The 19,968-nt window shown below is 41.7% G+C and overlaps 1 protein-coding gene across 1 annotated transcript in view; it reads left to right on the forward strand.

The window, feature by feature from the left end:
- Positions 1 to 3,286: 3,286 nt before the first annotated feature.
- Positions 3,287 to 19,968, forward strand: part of LOC104621914 (ankyrin-2-like) — a gene marked incomplete at both ends in the record, with an annotated part of 36,571 nt that continues 19,889 nt past the window's right edge. The window contains 6 exons of the mRNA XM_010288541.1: positions 3,287 to 3,385; positions 7,146 to 7,331; positions 7,779 to 7,802; positions 9,977 to 10,075; positions 11,235 to 11,333; positions 18,913 to 19,011. Of these exons, the coding sequence (XP_010286843.1) occupies positions 3,287 to 3,385; positions 7,146 to 7,331; positions 7,779 to 7,802; positions 9,977 to 10,075; positions 11,235 to 11,333; positions 18,913 to 19,011 (606 nt within the window). The remainder of the gene's footprint in view (positions 3,386 to 7,145; positions 7,332 to 7,778; positions 7,803 to 9,976; positions 10,076 to 11,234; positions 11,334 to 18,912; positions 19,012 to 19,968) is intronic.

A 19,968-nucleotide genomic window follows, 5' to 3' on the forward strand; every position in this document is an offset into this window, starting at 1 on the left:
AGTGCTACATTAGACTTGAATATTAAAATACTGATGGGGCAGGTGGAAAATTACTATTAGTTATACCTAATAGGTTGCCATTTTGTTTTTTTCCGGAGCGGGAAGAAAAACTGAAGCAGCGAGCCAACTCGGTTACCTGCAGCTTTCTCTGCTGTTCCATACAAGTGCAATCAAAACCAAAGCAAGCTGTTCATAATTCCCACTGCCAGCTCAGTCCCTCTGCCTGGCACTCCCCTGTCCTTCTGCACCTTCCGAATTGCACGCTGAACAGCATCCCTTCGTTTTACATAATCACAGAATGGTGGGGGTTGGAAGGCCCCTCTGAAGATCATCTGGTCCAACCCCCCGGCCAAGGCAGGATCACCCAGGGCAGGTTGCACAGGAACGCGTCCAGTCAGGTTTTGAAGGTCTCCAGAGAAGGAGATTCCACAACCTCTCTGGGCAGCCTGTTCCGGTGCTCCGTCACCCCCACAGTAAAGAAGTATTTCCTCATGCTGAGGTGGAACTTCCTGTGCTGCAGTTTGTGCCCATCGCCCCTTGTGCTATCACTGGGCACTGCTGAAAAGAGACTGGCTCCATCCGCTCAGCCACCCTTCAGGTATTTATAGACATTGATAAGGTCCACTCTCAGCCTTCTCTTCTCCAGACTCAACAGCCCCAGGTCTCTTGGCCTTTCCTCATACGAGAAATGTTCTGGTCCCTTAATCATCCTCGTCGCCCTCTGTTGGACCCTCTCCAAAAGTTCCCCGTCTCTCTTGAACTGGACAGCCCAGAACTGGACACAATACTCCAGATGAGGCCTCACCAGCACAGAGCAGAGGGGAAGGATAACCTCTCTTGACCTGCTGGACACACTCTTCTTAATGCACCCCAGCATACCACTGGCCCTCTTGGCCACCAGGACACATTGCTGTCCCATGGGTAACATTGCCTACCAGGACTCCCAGGTCCTTCTCCACGGAGCTGCTTTCCAGCAGGTCAACCCCTAACCTGTACTGGTGCATGGAGTGATTGTTCCCCAGGTGCAGAACTCTACACTTGTTAAATGTCATGAGGTTCCCCTCTGATGTAATGAGGTCTCCTATCTCCCCCTGTTAGGGAGTTGGCCGCAGGGCAGCCAGGAGACCAGCCCCAGGGTGGACCTGGAAGAGGCTTACTCCTTTGCCGGGTTTGTGCTTCCAGTTTGCTGCCTGGTTTTAGTAGTCATGTGGGAGGAGGGAAACTGCCCGTCAAAACGCGATGCAGACAGACCTTACTGTTAAGTTGCTTTTCACGGCGTCTACCCTCAATTTTCTCTCCAGCAACCTTAGTAAACTATGTGCTTCTCTTTTTGTTTTAGTCATCGTGAACATGCAGAAGAGACCTTTACCCTCTTCATCTAAGACCCTTATCTTGTTTTCCTTCAGTTTTCCCTTTCCAGGCACTTACTAGTCTTTTCTCAAAGAAAAATAGCTTCCCCAGGGAGATATATTTTTACGCTAGTGCAACGATTGTCTTTATTACAGCAAAATGAGCTCATTGACCAGTGGCCTTCTGGTAGACCACTGTGACCTTCAGGTACTTTACTGCAAAATTCTTCTCTAACTTGTCATTCCCTGTTTGTATAATTTTTTTTTTTTTTTTTCCCCTGCAATAGTGGAGAAACTTGTACGTGCCCTTACTAAATTATGCTTCCAGCTCTTGTCTCCAGGGTAGCAGGAACCTTTCAAATTATGATCCTGTTCTGTGGCGTGCTTGCAGGCCATCTTGTTCACACTGTCTGTAACGGTAACGAGTACTATATACCACCCTTCAAGTCATTACTGAGAACAGGGGGTAATACCTGCCGAAGACGGACCTCTGCACAAAGCTGTTCAAAACACATCCCACGGTTTTGGCGTTGAACTGCTGCTAAGTGTTCTCTGGGAGCCATTTTTTAATTGCATGTCCCAAGATTGTTGATGGAAATGCTAGAATATCATGCAAAATGGTATTAAAAAACTTGCTACAACTTATATGACGTATAGCATATGATATGCACAATGTAAATGGCATTTATTGCCTGAGCAATCTTCTACGTTTGTAAATTGGAGGGGGGTTGTAGAGACATCAGTTCTGCAATCAACTGTATTACCTAGTCACTGAAAAAAAGAGATTTCATTTCATTAGGCAATTACTGGACTGTTTCCATGGCAAGTTTGCTAGAAAGAACAACATTGCCTTCTCTGAAACAAGGTTCTTCGTTATCACGGTATTTGCATTAATTCTAACCGCTTCTGTAAATGCACAAGCTTATTGTTCATTGTGACAGCATTCAAGATTAAAAAAAAAAATTGCACGTTGGAAGTCTGGTTTATGGTTTATGTTCTAGCTAAAAGTCCCATTCCAAGACGGAAGAACATTTTCAGGAGTATAGGTGATTACGTTGTCGTATGTTACATGGTAATCTACAGAATGTTGAAGAATTTTCTAAGGCCTTTTTAACAAGCTTAAAAGCTCTTAGAAGAAAGTTATTAATCAGGCAGACAGCTCACTTCCATGCCTTTATTTCATAAGGATTTTGTGGCTAATTAATAAATATTGTTTGCTTTAAAGTATTTTAGTTGGGAGAAAGGACTTGTGTTCCTAATGAATTTGCCTGTAGTTTGATTAACTTAGAAGAATCTTTTTTAAATTACTGTATTATCCAGAGCAGATTCTTTCAAGGACTCTAGGATGTTTTAATGAATGTTTATAATTAAATGATAGATGAACTTAACGGTATGATCAGAAATGCAGTTGTTACTTTGCAAGGTTGAGTTCCTTTATGTTTGATGAGCTGCAATGTTTTATGTATCACAAGATTTTATGTAGTATGTTAAGCCTTTGTCATCCCTACTCAGCTTGTCATGAGATATGGACTTCATGGTCTCCGGGGAGGATGTCTTTGGTTAAGTTAATGTAATAATGGAGGAAACTCTTGCTTTCCTGTCATCTTCCATTAAACCTCATTGCCAGTTTTACAGTCCCTGAGCATTATCAGCAAGGAATAGCTGTATTAATAATTAGTGTGTCCATTGCTTCCCTAAAACGTGTGTCAAAAGCAAAAGAGTGTGAAAGTGTGTAGAGTTTTGTGGGTTTAAATGGCATTAAACATCATCATATTAAGTTAAAAAACACAAAGTTGTTTTACTTATGTACTTCAAACATTTCAGTTAAAAAAGCACAAATGCCTTTTTAGCCGTATATTTATTTGGGATTCATTATTGTTGGTGTATTCTGTTTCCTCGTTACGATACTTCAATATTTTCACATGTGTTCTTCCTAGAATGGCTTTACTCCTTTATATATGGCGGCTCAAGAGAACCACATTGAAGTGGTGAAATATCTCCTGGAGAATGGAGCCAACCAAAGCACAGCTACTGAGGTGAGGTATATTGTTCTTTTTTTACCAATGCTCTTATTTTCCTTTGCCTTTGTATTCAGATCGCTTAAATACAGCAGATTTTTCAAACAGAGTGTTTTGAGAACTTTCACACTTTCATCTCAATAAGCTGTACTTACGAATCTTGCCCTTTTTTGCTACGTGCACAGAAGACAAGTTCTGGAAGTGGTGAAAAGCCAAGGGATGAAATCCAGTCTGATTCATTTGACAGCAAAATTTCCACGGACTTTAGTGAGCCCAGGATTTTCACCTTCAGTTTGTGCCCGTTTCTCCTATCAGCTTCCTGGAGAACTTTCCGAAAAACAAAGGAGGCTTGGAAGAGAGGTCCCTGGGGCTGTAGAAATTATAGGAGGCCAAGGTGGTATTGTCAGGGGAATGGAGTGAATAGTAAATCGATGGAAGGCTAAGCGGAGAGGTACAACATGGCATTTGAACAAATTTACGTCTCTGACAAAGCCCATAAAAATCCAAGCATCTAGGAGTGCCATCACCTGAGCGACAGGGCTAACTTTGTGATGCTTTTTCATTTGCACTGTAAGACCTGGGCAAAAATTGGTGAATAGACTATTGTAGCATGTATCTGTATCAATAAGGGGGCTTCTGGGGAAGGTAGTTTGGAGGTTTGCTTCAGCTTCTTCCTTAGCCAGCTGAAAAGTGTGTGGAACGTGGTGTGAATACCATAATCAGGACTGTGAGGACTGTGTCCAGAAGGGTGTCTTTGTACAGTGTAAAACGGTATAAAGACAACTAGTCTTGTTGACGGGCTTCCTTTTAGATTGGGTCTGTTTTCTCCTAGATGCTTTATATCTACTGCTGGATTGCCTGGGCACAAGTATGCAGAAGGATGGTATTAATTGCTAGGTTCTGGATGTAACTGCAGTGCTGTAAACCTGCAGTAACCTCAGCGCAAGCAGGGCAGACGCCAAAAAAAGAGAGACAAGACTCCATCTCAAGAGGAACTTGGATCATAAGAACTTCCTTCTGCAAATGAGAGGTTTTGAGGGCCATGGGGAAAACTCCTAGGTCATGAGGACTCTGTTCATTCTATTTCCTCCTCTTGTTCTCCTTCTGCCAAATGTTCTTTTATTCCAAGCCGAGGGGACGAGTTGAATGGGCTCTGTGCTGCGAAGCGTGTTGGCTTCGTGTTTCTTCTATGGATGTGGACGTGCCCTGTGAAGTAGCAATAGGAACGTTCCTCTCCTGTCAGAGCTTTTCCTCGTGTCCCTTACTTTTCCTTGGTCTGTACACAGAGTTAGCCGTTCTGGATTGCGTTCGCAAAGGGATGAATTTGAACCGATGGTGCATCTATGCTCGCTGTCCTTTCCTTTAAACCGGACTGCGAGTGTTAACAGCTGCTCTGCGGTCCCTTCTTTCAATGGGTACTGTACCGTTTGATGACAGCTCCTAAAATAATCCTCTCGTGGCCTGCATATATGGCGATCACATTACATGTCAGCCTTCTGAAATATGAAATCCCGTGTGATTGCCAGGCAACGTAGCAGAAACACACTCCTTGTGAAGGAGCCGAGCGGAGTTGTGGCTCTCCAGGAGCCCGGGCCGGCTACAGCCCGCAGTCACCTGCTTGCAGCCTTTCTCCCAGTGATATTTACTGGCTGTGGTGATCCGGAGCACTGGAAATACATTCGTTAGTTTACAGGAACTGTGAGACTGAGATGGTTATAATTAATGTGGTCTCTGCTTGAATGCAGACACCCAGGCATCACTGGAACTCACAGTATAGTCTGGTTTTGTGGGGGTTTTTTTGTTGTTTTTTTTTTTTTTAAAAGAGGGCTGGGGGGAAATCAAATGCCCCCGACTCTGAACCCAAGTCCAAGTCTGTCTTCTGCCATCAGAAAGGTCAGCTCTCACTTTTGTAGCTTGGAAGGTAAAGGCTGTCTACTCCTTTAGCACTTACCTAGGTAAGTTTTGCTTTCAGGTCTTGCTGATGTGGCGGTGGTTTCAGCGGTTCAAGCGTTACTGAAGGATGGCTTGAGCCACTGCCCACTTTCACATGTGCCCAGAGTTAGTCTCGTGAACAGAAGGAAGAAATGGTACATTAAATAAGGTAGGATGGCAGCCTGAACTGAGGATGCCACTGAAATACATGGAGAAAGACCTTCTGCTTGGCATCAGAGATTGGCTGTCCTCATGCGTGGAGGTGGGGAAACAAAACGCTTTCTCCGAGATCCGGTCAGCCATGCTTTCCAGAAGCACAGGAGAGGGAATGCAGAAAGAGTTGTGTCCTTTTAGAGAAGGATGGAAGATAAAGTGGTGCAAATCAGATGGATGATCTCGTCTCTGAAGCTTTGAAACCTGCACTGCTTTTGAATATATTTTGTTTCTTCTAACGCTTATATACGTATGTATACAAAATGAGAGCAAGGGTGAGCTCAGTTTCACAGGGCCTCTAATCCAGGATTTGTTCTCATGTTCCCAGAGGCAAAAGGCAAATGTATTAAGCCATTTCAACACCTAATGTAGCCCCAATCTCAGAATTATCTTTACAGTTCAGCTGTTTCGTCAGCTGTTCAGGCTTTTTTAATTCACTGTACAGAATTTAATCTCTATTACAGAAAGAAACCATAGCAGTATCGCTGTTACAATGCACCTACCCACAGTTCTACGCAAAAGGGAGTGAATGTTATTAGATTACTAAGGGGAAAAATTGCTTTGGCAATTCTTCAGATGTTTCTTTCGGCATATGTTCGCTCTCATTCCTTCCGAACTTGCCCTTTATTATTTTATCATCTTTCCATATTCCTATTCCAAATGCTGTCGTTCCTATGCCTTTTACCACGTGTCTAAGTCAGTTTTCTCACTTTCTGGCTATAATCAGCTCTTTAGTTGTTCCTTCTGACCTAGACGTAGAAGACCTTGTTTTATTGCCCTCCCTTTTCTTTTGTTGTTACTCACCATGCCTCCGGTCATGGAGTTGGTTAGAGAGCTGCTCTGTTCCTTGTGGTTCAGCTGCCCTCTGATCTAGCATGTGGTTACAGCACATATGCGCTTGGGCAGCATGCAAGACTGGACCTAGATTCAGTTTTATAGTCAGAATAAAAGATACGGGAGCAGGCAGTACTTGAGGTGAGACAGCAAGCTGTGATGCATTTTAAAGCCTTGGCAATCAGGGACACGTGTGGAAGAGCAAGACAATTTGAAAATAGTTTTAGAACACAGATTTTTCTGACTTTGTTTTTCCAAAAAGTACAAAAAAGCTAAGGTTTTCCTTCTCCAAATTAGAATAAATTCCTAAACATGATCTGGCTTTCTTGACTCATAGTCCATATGTAGCTTAGAATGCGAAACAGCAGCAAATGCATCTGAAGATATGCTTTCTTTTTCCAGAGACATCAGATATTCAGAAACAGGTTCGCTGTGTGTTTTTCAGATCTGCTTTGTTCAGTTCTCACTAATCCTTACCAAAATATTGCTAAAAATATGCTTTGTGGTCCATTTTAAGATGAGAATTAAGAGAGAGATTGTAAAATGATTGTTTGCTTGTACTTGACTGAAAAAAAGTCTACTTTGAAGTGGAAAAAGTGTGCTTTTGACATGTTTGAAATCATACCTGGGTTAAAACCGTTGTGCCTCCAATGTCATTGCACTGGAGACGGTGGTGCAGAGGTAGAAAACAGCTGGTAATGTACTTACCAAATATCTATGTCTGAACAGCGCTGTGCAAATCACTGAAGCTGTACATCCTTCAGCTTACTTGAGCACATCTTGTCTTCTGCTCTACCAGGATGGTTTCACTCCTCTAGCTGTTGCGCTGCAACAAGGACACAACCAGGCGGTGGCCATCCTCCTGGAAAACGACACCAAGGGGAAAGTGAGATTGCCAGCTCTGCATATTGCCGCCCGAAAAGACGACACCAAATCAGCGGCGCTCCTACTGCAGAACGACCATAATGCCGACGTGCAGTCCAAGGTAACATGATGCTGCCGTTAGAGGTAACGGTGCCGACGGGCAACAAACTTTACTTCCTTCGTCTTAATGGTTAAAGGTAATTTCTTCTGTGGGGAAAGACAAGTTGCTCGACCAGTATCACCAGTAATATATCTACTTTTGCAGTGTTTAGCTACACAACTCATTTTTCTGCTTTTTAATTATACCTCCCATTTCTTTGGTAACCAGCTTTCTCTCATTATTTGTAAATTAGAAGACACCGGGATGGAAGCAGGGTCACTGCTTCCCTATTAAATAGGATACTGGTTTATTGCCCATGGGAACACAGGTTGTATTTAAAGTTAATGCATGCTTGAATGGCTTTTCCCGTAATTAACAGCATAACTCATTTCAAAAAGCAACATAGTTCTTCGTTTTGCGGCCAGTCTTTAATATTGTTCCTCTTTTTCCCAAACCATGCTGCATCAGATGATGGTGAATAGGACGACTGAGGTACCGAGAATAAAAATTTTTAATTACTCTTTCTGTTACTTATAATTATTTTCTCTGCTTTGTGGCAATATTTCTTTATTATTTAGCACTAAAAGTGAAGATATGACTCTTTTTTTAATACACAGAAATTAGTGACTCAGCAAACCTATTTTTATTCATCCTTTGTCTTAGAATCTCTTTTTATTTGTGCTACTATTAAAGTAAACTTTTGAGAATTCACATCAGTTCAACGAAGTCTGAAGCGAGTAATGGAGCTAAGAGGATAAAGATGCTTTTCTAGCTCAGTTTCATTAATTATGAAAATGCACTCACTTGGCATAACTAAATTAAGGTGTCTGGCTCAGCCAGAATCATGGTAAAATTCATTTTCCTTCTTTTACAATAATAAACGTAATCAAATCCTCCAAGGTAAAGACTTGTTCAGAGCATCTGCTTATTTTTACCTTTGTTCTTGTTATCATCTTTCCAATAAAGTTTTGAGAAGTCCTTAAGGGATAGCACATAATCAGAATTTACCTGCAGCAGATAATACTACATTTCTCATACGGATTCTAGAAATAGCAACTCTCCAAGCTCTTTCACTAAAAATCCTGGGTCTGATTGGCTAGAGCGGTGACTTCTCCCTTGAAAGATTGTTGTCGCGTTTAGGAGAAAGCATCGTTTCCAAGAATGCGGTCTTTATTTGAGCGCCTGCTTTTAAATAATAGAGTTCTGCGGTTAGACGAGGGAATGAATTTTGAACGCACGCACCCGTGGGAAAGCGCTTCGCGCTTGGCTGCGCGCGCACGCGAGCGAGTTGCCGTGAGGCAGCCGGCGACGTGAATTGAAAGGGTGACAGCTTCTCTCCGGCACCTGCCCACGGGCACGTCCTTCACTAGGATAAATGTGAAGAGGGTTACCTCTCCTTCACCGGCCGGTACGGTACTTCTCGGTACCTGGCATTTGTCACCAGCCAAACGTGTCCACAAGTGAGGTAGTTGTTAACGCAGTACGCATTCAACCTATAGCTTGACGCAGTATCGTATTTGTGTGCCCAATATCCTCAGCAGACATTTCCCTGGGAATTTATCACCGCAAGAACACTACGAATGTAGTGACTGTTTGAGTGTACTTTGACCAGGACCACCTATGGGCTGACAAGGGAGTAAATGGAATTAGGGTAAAATAGGGGCCGGTTGCTGTATCTTTTGGGAATAAAGCTGATTTCAGAGTGCAACATCCGCCTAAATTTCTTTATTCCATGGGCAGTTTACAATGATGATTTGTACACTGAAAGAAGTGATACCTAGTTGAAAGCATGGTATAGTCTAGAAGCCACAAGTATTTCTCTCTTTCTATAACTAACAGGATGAGCTGATCAAATCGGTGTAAAGCTCTTCAGGGAAAGCTCAAAAGCAAGGTCCTTTCTACTTGAATTACTTATGAGGCTAAAAGCTTGCTCTGTGTCCTAGTTTCTGGCAAATTAATCTTTTTTTTATGCTGTTGTCAAGCAGGTCTGTATCTCGTAGCTGGAGCAGGTTTCATGTTCTAGCATTCAAGATGCAATAGTTATTTGTGGTTTTTTTGTATAGATGGCAAAGTTTCTTCAGATCTTTTGAGATCCAATAAATACAAATAATTATGATTCTTACACTATGCTACTAGGTAGTTTCTCGTGTACACCAAATTCTTGGCTTACATATTGATTACCCACTGCTTTTTCGAAAAAAAAACCCACAAAACACCCATGAAGGACATATGTTGTCAATGTTTCTAATTCTAAGGGCAGTAAAATAAGAGTCCCAACAACTTCTGTGGTCGTTTGTCCAAAACCAGTAAACAGATGCAGCCTAAAAGACCCATGTTGCTTCCAAATTGTAATGAGGAAACTTTCTTTATTTTCTTTAAGAATGGCTAATATATTAATGTTTTCTATGATGAAAGATACTCTTCTTATTGGCCACTGATTCAGAAGACTGAATTGGAGAATGGAAGAGTGAAGCACTTTTGATAACCTCTCATATTGAAAGCTGCCCTCTCTGCCTGAAAGGCCGTGCTATAGATGTGTTATAGATGAACTGGATAAAATCGACACGATACATTTGTTTGCCAGCAGCTTTTAAAATCAAGTTCTAGTTAAGTCGATTATCTGGTATATAAATGATTTCTATAATAAGGGCTGTTTCCCTTTGTAGAGTGGCTTTACACCTTTGCACATAGCCGCGCACTATGGAAATGTCAATGTGGCAACGCTTCTGCTAAACCGAGGAGCCGCAGTCGATTTCACAGCAAGGGTACGGAGTAATTTCTTCCTTTTCTTAGCTGTAATGGCCTACAAAAGTGGGAGTATTTCTTTGTGTAATTCTTAGTCAGGAGTAAGTGAGGAGCAAAGTAACGCTGAAATTCGGTTGTGTTCAAAGACCTTTTTTTTGGCAGTAGTTCTTGAAGGTTGGCTCCCTGCAATGCTCCAGAGTCCTTAGTTGTTGAGGAACGACCAGTATTCCCAGCTGAAGGGAACAGGCTCCTCTGACTAGCTCCAGAGAGCTGATATGCTCATAATGTGTCAACTCACTTCAGCTTTTCTGTCAGTTAGACATACTCTAGAAATACATGTAGGATTTATTGGCTTATTCAGTATTTACTATACTACTTTAATTTGATTTTTTCACATATAAACGTATTTTGAAAGAGGCAAACATATTGTCATTATATGAATGCAACAATAAAAGTTCTAATTAATCATGACTCCTCTTTTATGGTAAACAACTGCAGAGCTACATAATATAGTCTCTTTGCTGTTGTACGTCACGTAGTTTGAAGCACGGCGGCTGGTGCCGTGAAAACCTTTGGCAATCTGTGCCTTAACAGAGCTACCAGATCACAAGTTTTCCACTTAATTTTGCCAGACAGACTTTGAATTATTTTAGGGTTCTGCCTTTCAGACTGACCTTCTCCTGTTGCCAATCTGGAATAATTGCTAATATTACCTCTTTCCTTACCCAAAGCGTTGGCAAGGGCTTTCAGCCTAAACAGAACCTACTCCTTTACGCTGTCGGCATTACGCTAAGAAGGTTCCTTTGTGTAGGAGTCATGCGTTTGTGTACTCTCTGTACGTTGCAGTGGTTTGAACGCATCAGTGTTTTGTGAATATGGACTCGTTGGGACTCGGATATGTGTTTGTTTATTTGTCTGACTCTGGGACTGTCATGTTTGCTGCTTTGGCAGATGTGCTTCTTTGTTTATTAAACCCCCCCCCCCCCACAAAGATTCTTGCTTAGAAAGGGATTACTAACTCTAGCTTATATGGTGTGTGCCAGCTCTGATGCTCAAGTACATTTTTGTTTATTCTCTACAATGTGATGGTCTCATTTCCTGTGATCCCAACACAAATTCACCACCATTATAACACCTTCAAATCCATCATGCTCATTGTTTGTTCTTTTCATGGTGTAGAATGGAATCACCCCACTGCATGTGGCTTCCAAAAGGGGAAACACAAACATGGTGAAGCTCTTGTTGGATCGCGGAGGGCAGATCGATGCCAAAACCAGGGTGAGTCTTTCTATTCCCTGAATGTGATGTTGTCCCTTCTTGGGAATGGACTGGGATTTTTTGCTTGCTTGTTTTTGGTTTGGTTTTTTTAGTTGGTTTCTTTTTGTTTGTTTTGGGTTGTTTTTTTTTAAGCCAGAGACTGGGAACACCAAGATTCATAGCTAGGAATTGAGCTTCAGTAATTGTGTCTTGTTCTCTGTTCTTAGGCATTAGATGCAGCTGTTACAAATGACTCAAAAAAAAAAAAAAAAAAAAAAAAAAAATTCAGCTGAACACAGCTCCAAAAATGTTAAACATTGCCTCCTCGCAAGTGTCCTCTTTTTGAAACTTGGAGCAAATTTAAATTGTGACTGCAAAAATAATTTATAAAGAAATATTTTTGTACCTTTTTTTTTCTTTAAATTCAGTATCCTACCTTTAGTTTTCAGATTATTTGATTTATGTAGACTGTTTTCTATGGTATCAGACTAAAGAATGGCATGTGTTGGTGACCGTAGGAGGCAGAAATACTATTTCCTTTAGTCTCCTGTATAATCTACCGACATCATACCAGAAAAAGTTGATGAAAATGACCTTTTTGAGGAAATAAGCTTGTTAGTTGGTCCAACTTCACGTGATGCAAGAACATGGGTGCTACACTGGCATGGGAAGTGGAGAGTCTGGACTCAGCTAAGTCCCCTGACTCCTAACCTTCTGTGCCAGTCATAGTATGCCTCATGAAAACTGCGGTAGTGGGCTGGCAGTTTCTTTTTATTGAAGAGCCAGCACTGGGAACAAGTAACACTCGCCTCTTCTCCAGCCTAACCACAGAGAGTTAGGTGACTCTCACTGGCTTCCTCCTCCCCGTCGTCCTGGTGAAATGCCACGCCTATACTTTATTTAAGGGTGATTTTGCAATCATTCAGAACAAAAGAAAAACCCATCAATTTTTATATGGGCAAGGTTAATTATTTCAAATGGGGTTTTGGAGTCACCTAGGAAGATGTGGTCGTTTATGTGAACTGAACTACATGGGACCCGTTCTTGGAAGCTGCTGGTTTTGAAGCACTGATCTGCAAAATTATGTCTCCAAGTAATAGAGAGTGTTTTAGAACACAGAGTTTAGAGCTGGACATAAGAGTTTTTGTGTAATAAGGTAGAAAGGTAGAGGATATTTCATTCAACTGCCCTTGTGGTTGATTCAACCCCTGCTGTAACCTTGATATTAATTACATTTGCTGCTTCATAAGCCAGGAACGCAATCATGATTATCGTGTAACTCTATATGCGATTATGATTTCTGACTATTTACGAAATGATGTCTCTCTTGCCTTTTTTTTTTTTTTTTTTTTTTAAACTACTGATGGTGGAAAATGCTGCCTTTCATGAAGGTGTGCAGTAAATCATCCCTGGTCAAATTTTCCACAAGTGCCTAAAATCTCATGGTAAAGAGGCAGGAAACGGCAATAATAACCGCAGTCAGGATATTGCACATACTCATAAGCACAGTAGTCATACAGAAGTGGTCCATTTGGCCTGTGGAATGACGGTGCTGAATTCACCTATTTCCTGCTCAGTATTTAGATACTTGTTTTAGACAAGTTGGCAGAGGTGATTGTAAAGGACGTCTTGGATTTTAAGAGATCAAGGTGTATTCCCTTCCCCGCTCACCCGCAAAGCTTGATGTGCAGTTGTGAACAAAACGGAAAGAACAGGACTTTGCCCAACGTAGGTGGAAGGCGCTAATTTTAGAGTCTTCTCATTGTCTTGGCTTCCTGCCCTTTGTCAGCTGCTCCATTAGCTCAAAACCAGTCAGCACAAAGATACCAGTGAAAACCCATAAAGGTATCCAGCAGCACACGCATCCCAGCTTGCGCAAGCCCAGCAGCTTCCCCTTGCTTTCACCTTCTGCCTTCTCCCTGCTCAGAGGCACACGGTGATGGTCGCCTACGTGTACTTCACGGTGGGGGAGATTCCAGAGCTTTGGTTTTGCTGTCAGTGTCTCTGTGGCGTGACCTCGTCTTCGTGCCAGCTGTTTATATCGTCTCGGTGTCTTTTTCTTTTCCCTTTGCTTTGTCCGCATGCCTTGTGTGCTTTGCTATGGCCGTGAGTATGTAGGGTATTGAAGAGGTAGGTTGGGTGTTGCATGCCACGCGGACGTGTGTCTTGTACTTCAAAGGACAGACTGCCGCCTCCTTCACCTCAGTACTAACACGCTTGCCTTTCCATACTCGCCTTTTCATTTCTCCTGAGGAACACCTGCATTCCTCCAGTAGGTCAGGTTCACTGAAAAACTTTCACAAAAAGATTCACTGGAATCAAATGTACAAGGATATTTCATTGCCGGATAGCTTGGGCTTTTATTCTTGGTCTCCGAACCGCATCAAAATAAGCTCTTTGGTTAAAAAAGTACTCATTGCTTTCAGTCAGTTTATTTTTAACTTGTTTTATTACATGACATCTGATGATGCATAAATTAAGATGCAAAAACTTATTTTAACAGATTTTGGATGAGCCTCAGTACTTTAATCTTGCAGGGTTAATCTGTGAAATCTTTTTTATGTTTGAAAATATTCCATTGGAATGATCCATTACAAGCCCCTGTGTTGTCTAATAAAAATAAATTAAAATGTACGTTCTTCAAAGGGAGTAAATGATGCATGTGTCCTACTGTTCCATAGTTAATGTTGCATGTCAGAGGAGAGCCCTGCTTACTGCAGGAACTACGTGTTTTTATTTTCTATACATTTCATAATACATTTGCTGTAATTTTATGGCATTTCTCACTAAAGATGCAGAATTGCTGGTAAATCTGCTTGCTACACTTACATATTTTAAAGTAATACTTTACTTAAAATTTTTGGCAAGTTTTACCATTTTTTTCAACCAACTACTAAATAAGTTTTTTAAATGTGGAATTTAATTTTTCTTTTATGTTGCATCTAAAGCAAAAATGTAAACTTCATCCCCAGTGATGTTAATAGGATACTTTTATTAGCACTATCTGTTATATCTACGTTTGTGCTACTTTTATTTACATACAAGCCTTACTTAGAGTTTTGTTTGCTAAGTAAGAGAGACTATGCAAACCCCCTTAGAAGGGGGAGAGGAACACGTTCACTTCTCTCAGACGCTGAAGTTGTCACACATTTTGTGTTCTACCCATTGAATCTTGCCAACATTGAAATGAAATTTTGCTTGCTCTGGGACTTTCCTTTAGACTCCTCTTGCAGGCTCTTGCCCAGAGTATTTACAGTTGGAGGGAAAAAAAAAAAAGAGAATCCTTGGAGTGAAACAGAGCATCTAGTCTTGGAATGGAAAGCTTATTGTGTGGGAAAGTAAACATCGTGTGCCTGGAGCGTGGCCGCTGGAGCTGGAGAGGGGAGCAGACGTGATAATGGTGGGGAGAAAGGCTGGCATGCCAGTTGGGTTGGAGAAGGGCCACAGGAAAGAAAGGAGACTCAGCTGGAGCTGAAGGAAGTGGAAGGATGTGTGATAGCAATGGGAAAAGAAAAGGAAGGACGCTGGGGGGTTGGAACTCAGGGCGTTGGATTGGTTTGGTTTGTGGGTTTTTTTGTGGTGAATGTGCTTCAGGCACCCCTTTACGATCGTTGTGGGAACTTATTGAGATGTATTTGTAATAATGTCTCCTTCTGTGTGTATGCTTTGTCCTGGTAAAGGGATTGGGCCCAGCACTCTGCTCTTCCCACCGGGCGCTGGCTTTCCTACCATGAAGCCCTTGTAGCAGGATCCTAACCCTGCCCTGGCACTGTGCCGGGCTCAGCGGGGGTTCCCGCAGTAATGCTGCCGGGACGTTTTCTCCTAGTTGTCACACATGCACGGAGCGCTAATAATTCATTGCAGGTTTTTGCCATCCCCAAAGCAAGGTCGGATTATAAATATCTAATCACAGTGCAGATATTTGCTATTAAAAAAATTAGTGGATTCATATAACATTTACAAGGGAGCGGGAAGGGATGTTGCACAGATTATCGAAGCAAGCTATATAGATAGCGGCTATTATTTAGTATTATTTAAGTTAATATCTTATTAATGAAGTAAACACATGGTATATTTTTTGCTGTATTTTTAAAATTTGTACTTTGAATGGCAGACCTGGAAGAATACTTTAGAGCGTGTTTAATTACGCCCAGACTAAGAGCTTAGAGCAAGAGGGAGACTTGCCTGGTTAATTTTTAAAGGGATGAGGTTTAGCAGTAATGAAAAATGAACAAAGGAAAAGGCCTTTATTTGTTGAGAAAATTTAGACAGTTTTCCATGTCTAACCTACAGAATAGTAAAAGTTTATTTCACCCTTATAAAAATGAGAATATGCAGCTGCAGTTTAGAAGAATTCTTTGATAATTTGGCCTTTGATTTGCATGTGACATCAGTCTTTGTTTGAGTGAGCACTGAATGTGCCCAACTGCCCGGTTAAGATGCTGCCCGTATCATTTCCCGTTAAGAATCTCTTGTAAGCACGGCTTCTTTTTATCTCAGTGTCATTGGTAAGCTGAAGTAAAGCTTTTTAATCACTGTGAAATGACCCAATAATTTATCTTCCTGAGCCCTGCAGTTAGGAGTCATGCACAGAATTCAGAATTATTTTTGCAGGTTGAAAAATGACCAGGGATTGATTTTCAAGAAAAATAGGCAAAAGTTTACCTTCTGTTTTGAGAACCATTTAAGAGGAGACAAGGAGTGGTGGAATTTCATGGCTTCCATACGTACAGAGAGGATTATAGTGCCATTTCTAACAGTGACCCAGCTGTTGGTTACATTGCAAAGCGTGAACCAGGAGACCACCACATATGGGAACAACTGAACACCAAGTGCAGGATGTCACTTGGAAGAAGAAAACATTTAACTCTCCATTATGTATGATTTGGGATGAAGAGATAAATGTTGGACTTCTTGTCTCCCGGCACGGCGACCTTCGTGTTTATGGGATATCCATTATCTGTGCTTCAAAGTCTGTGTCTTCTTGACCTGGTGTTGTACATCCTGTCAAATAACGTGTTTGGTATTTTGGTCAGCATGTGTTCTTCAGTTTACATGGTGTACCAATTAGCAAGGGAATGATTTAAAAAGTACATAGTCAAACTCCTGCAATAGATCTCAGAGCACTGAGGATCATTGCAAATAGATCATGGTGCGAGAGAGGACTAATGTGGTACACCAGCGCGTCTCTTGACGTTGGCTAACGTCAGTTTGTCCTCATTGTATTCTCTATTAATTCTTCTACTACAACAGCGCTCTCTTTGCAATTTCCCTCATCTTTGAAGAAAACACATAAGCAAAAATAGAATCTAAAATATTAAATATACAGTAATTTTCAAATATACATGCTGTTTTCCCCAGGGCAGAAAGATGGAGGAGAAGAGGGTTGTATGGGAAGGCTGCAAAGCATATTGCTTCATTCACCTGCTGGAAAGTGCACAGATACTAAATGATGATGCATTTATAAAAGCTATGACAGGATAGAATAGCATAGGTATCAAATTTTTATGTCTACTTTTAGAGGGAATTATAGATAAGTACATGCTTTTTAATGATTTTGTTCTTATTTTTGTTTTAGCTAGACTTTCTTGTGGAGTTGATGTGTTTCTTAGCTTGTATTTTTCTTCTTTTTTTCTCCCTCTGGGGATTTGTCCTGTTTTTTTCAAGGGTTCACACAATTCTAGCTTTCTTTTGCTCTTCTATTAAATAGAATAACGTCAAAGTCACTGCGCAGAAAGGGAAAGTGAACCTCCCACACTGATGAAAAATGCAGAGCACAAAAGGCCAGAAACTGGAAAGAAATACCAAATAAACACCTTTCCTATAAATACATTTGGGATATAGTCTCACCTCAGTAATGCTAATGGGAATTATGTGTATGAATCCCTCTGGCAGTGAGATGAAAATACACCTCAGTTGTGCATATAAAGACTTGATTTAGGGGCCTCTGAAGCTTCAGCGCAGAAAAACCCCCAACCAGATAAAGTAGTTACACCCGATTCCTTTACATTGACCCAATCTACCAGGTGCCGAACAGCCTTGAATTCCATTTGCGGGTTTGATCTTGCACCTGTGGAATTTCATTGCAGAGCTCTCGTGGGATTTAGCGATGCCTCTGAGATAGCGAGCATCAAGGCACGCCGAACCCCTTCACGCGTTTCTGAAAAATCGCTGGAACCAGTAGATAAGTAAGGGAGAAACATTCCTCCCTGCAGTTCCTTGCCGCAGTGGAGCGTTGTCACGCTGCTGACTCAGAAAGGTGGTCTGTGCTTTCGGAACTGAGGATGAGGGAGGATCTACTGCTTGGAACGACCCTTGTAGAGTGTTACAGGGCTATGTTTGCCTAGCCAAAATGACGTTTCAATTGCAATGGCACTGTGCAGTCTAGAGCTGCTTTTAATTTGAAACTGTTAGTAGTAAGTGAAATAGAAGTAAAAATACAGGGAAGGCAAGGCAAACAGTGTATCTGTGTATGAAGCAGGGTCACTAACTCATACCTAAGGCCGTGTTTTTGCATTTTTGCCACTTTTTTAAACTTCTAATTAATAAATCTTATCTCAGACCAGTATATTTACCTTTTAATTATGCCGTTACTGGATTCTTCAGAAAGTACCCTAGAATAACAGCATCTACCTCATCTAAGGGAGAAGGCTTTTCTTGTGGTTAAAACCTATTGCCACTTCACCTTTATAAACCTTTCTCTGTTGAATGAGTATTGATGACTTCTCTGAGTGCGTGCTCGGACAATATCGAGGTCTAATGAGATAAAAACTTGGATTTCTCGATCTTACGCATTTTGTTTTTTCTGTCATTCAACACTAATACTCTTTTGCAACCATTTTTCTTGCCTCGTATTTCCTGTATTTTTCTGCGTAGAGTCCGAAGTGTAGCAGAATTACCTAGAATGCATTCTCCTACCTAAACGTTTCATTGACACATCTTTTGCTGCCACTGCTGTGATCATTACTGAGTAGCCTGAGCAAGTCTTTTGGGATAGGGTGACATGCTGCAACAGAAAAAATACTGAGGAGTTGGTGGTCTCACAGCAATTTTAGCAAAGAATTGCTAGCTCTTTGTTCACTAGTCGGTCTCGGAAATGAACATTTTGTTCTGTTTCTCTCTTTCAAAATCTTATTTCTCCTGCTGCCCATTAAAAAAAAAATAAAATTCTAGACTAAATTTTCTAGTATGCACATTTCTTCTTTCATGCCTGCATCAAAAGCAATCCAAAGGACAAGGGTTGATTAACGGAGCATCCTCGGCCCAGCACACATTATCCAGAGAGAGGCAATACAATCTCAAAGCCAGGCAGAGGAGAAGGAGGGGAGGAGGCAATGCATGCTCACGTTATCCTCTTTGATAAGAGCTTTCAACCCACAATGGGCTTCCTCTCTGAAACAGTAACCTTAGAGTGTCCTTCACTGGTGCAGGGAAGAGTAGGGATGAAACTTCATGTTGTGGAGCCAGCTTCAGTCAGGAGTCCAAAAAAAGGAACTTTCTCACACGCTTGTGGGGCTGCATTCCTGTAAGGGTGTTCCTCAGAGTGCCAGGACAGACGGTTGGGGATGTGCTCATTTGTTCTCCCTCCTTTTACTTTAAGGATGGACTCACCCCGCTCCACTGTGCTGCAAGAAGTGGACATGACCAAGTTGTGGAGCTGCTCCTGGAACGAGGTGCCCCACTACTTGCACGGACCAAGGTGTGTGTCTTATTAGAATATCTTAACAGCTCTGTGTAACTTGCCACAGAATTTTCAGTGTCACTGGAAGGACAAGGAAGAAGATGGGAACATTTCTCTTCTCCCAAAGGAAATGTGTTAATGGGTAGAATGAGCCAAAATGAGGTTTTCTTACATAATTAGGGACTCTCCTTTCCAAATATATGAAACAGTATACACTTCTTTGCCGCTCTCCGTAATATCAGAATAAACACACGATATATAGTGCTGCTGCAAGCACTTTGCTTTTGTTGCTTCCTAAGGCCGTAGCACAGGGAGTTGGGAAAGCTGGGTCAGTCACTCCTGAGAGATGATCCCTGGTATATGTTTTCCGATCCTTCAGATAAGCCAACTGGGACCTGTGATTTGTAGCTTCTCTTGTTTTCATGGACTGTTTCAGACTGGGAAAATGATTTCAGTGTGTCCTTACGGATTTCTGAAAAGTGCATATCTAAGATCCATGTGTTTCCTACAAATGCTGTCCCTTTGGTCAAACTAACGAGAGGAGGATGCTCATAGTATAATAGCAAACTCCACTGAGCAGCGCTTCACATTGGTAAATTCCGGAGCGCCTGACAAAGGTAGCCGGTATCATTAGCTGGAAACAGTGGAATAGAGTGTTGCAACAATATGCTTGAGGTCCCCTGGAAGATCAGGAGGGACAAACAATTTAAATACCAGTTTCAGACCATTGCACTGTTTACTGGGCCCCACTCCCTCAAACGTGGCTCAAAACAAGGGCAATTAGTGTGTTCTGACCCATAGTTATCCTTATGGGAGACTCAAGATTTTCTTTTGATAGTCTTGAGGAGGTTTTATCACTGAGTTGCAAGCGTACCAACTACATCAAATAAGGATGCGCCTTCTTGATAGCACCAAGTATCCCAGGTCATCTCTTTATGCAGGAGGGATCCACAGGGAGATGGGAATTGTAGGGAA

Source organism: Phaethon lepturus, unplaced genomic scaffold (genome assembly GCF_000687285.1).
Source record: "Phaethon lepturus isolate BGI_N335 unplaced genomic scaffold, ASM68728v1 scaffold9186, whole genome shotgun sequence".
Classification (NCBI taxonomy): domain Eukaryota; kingdom Metazoa; phylum Chordata; class Aves; order Phaethontiformes; family Phaethontidae; genus Phaethon; species Phaethon lepturus.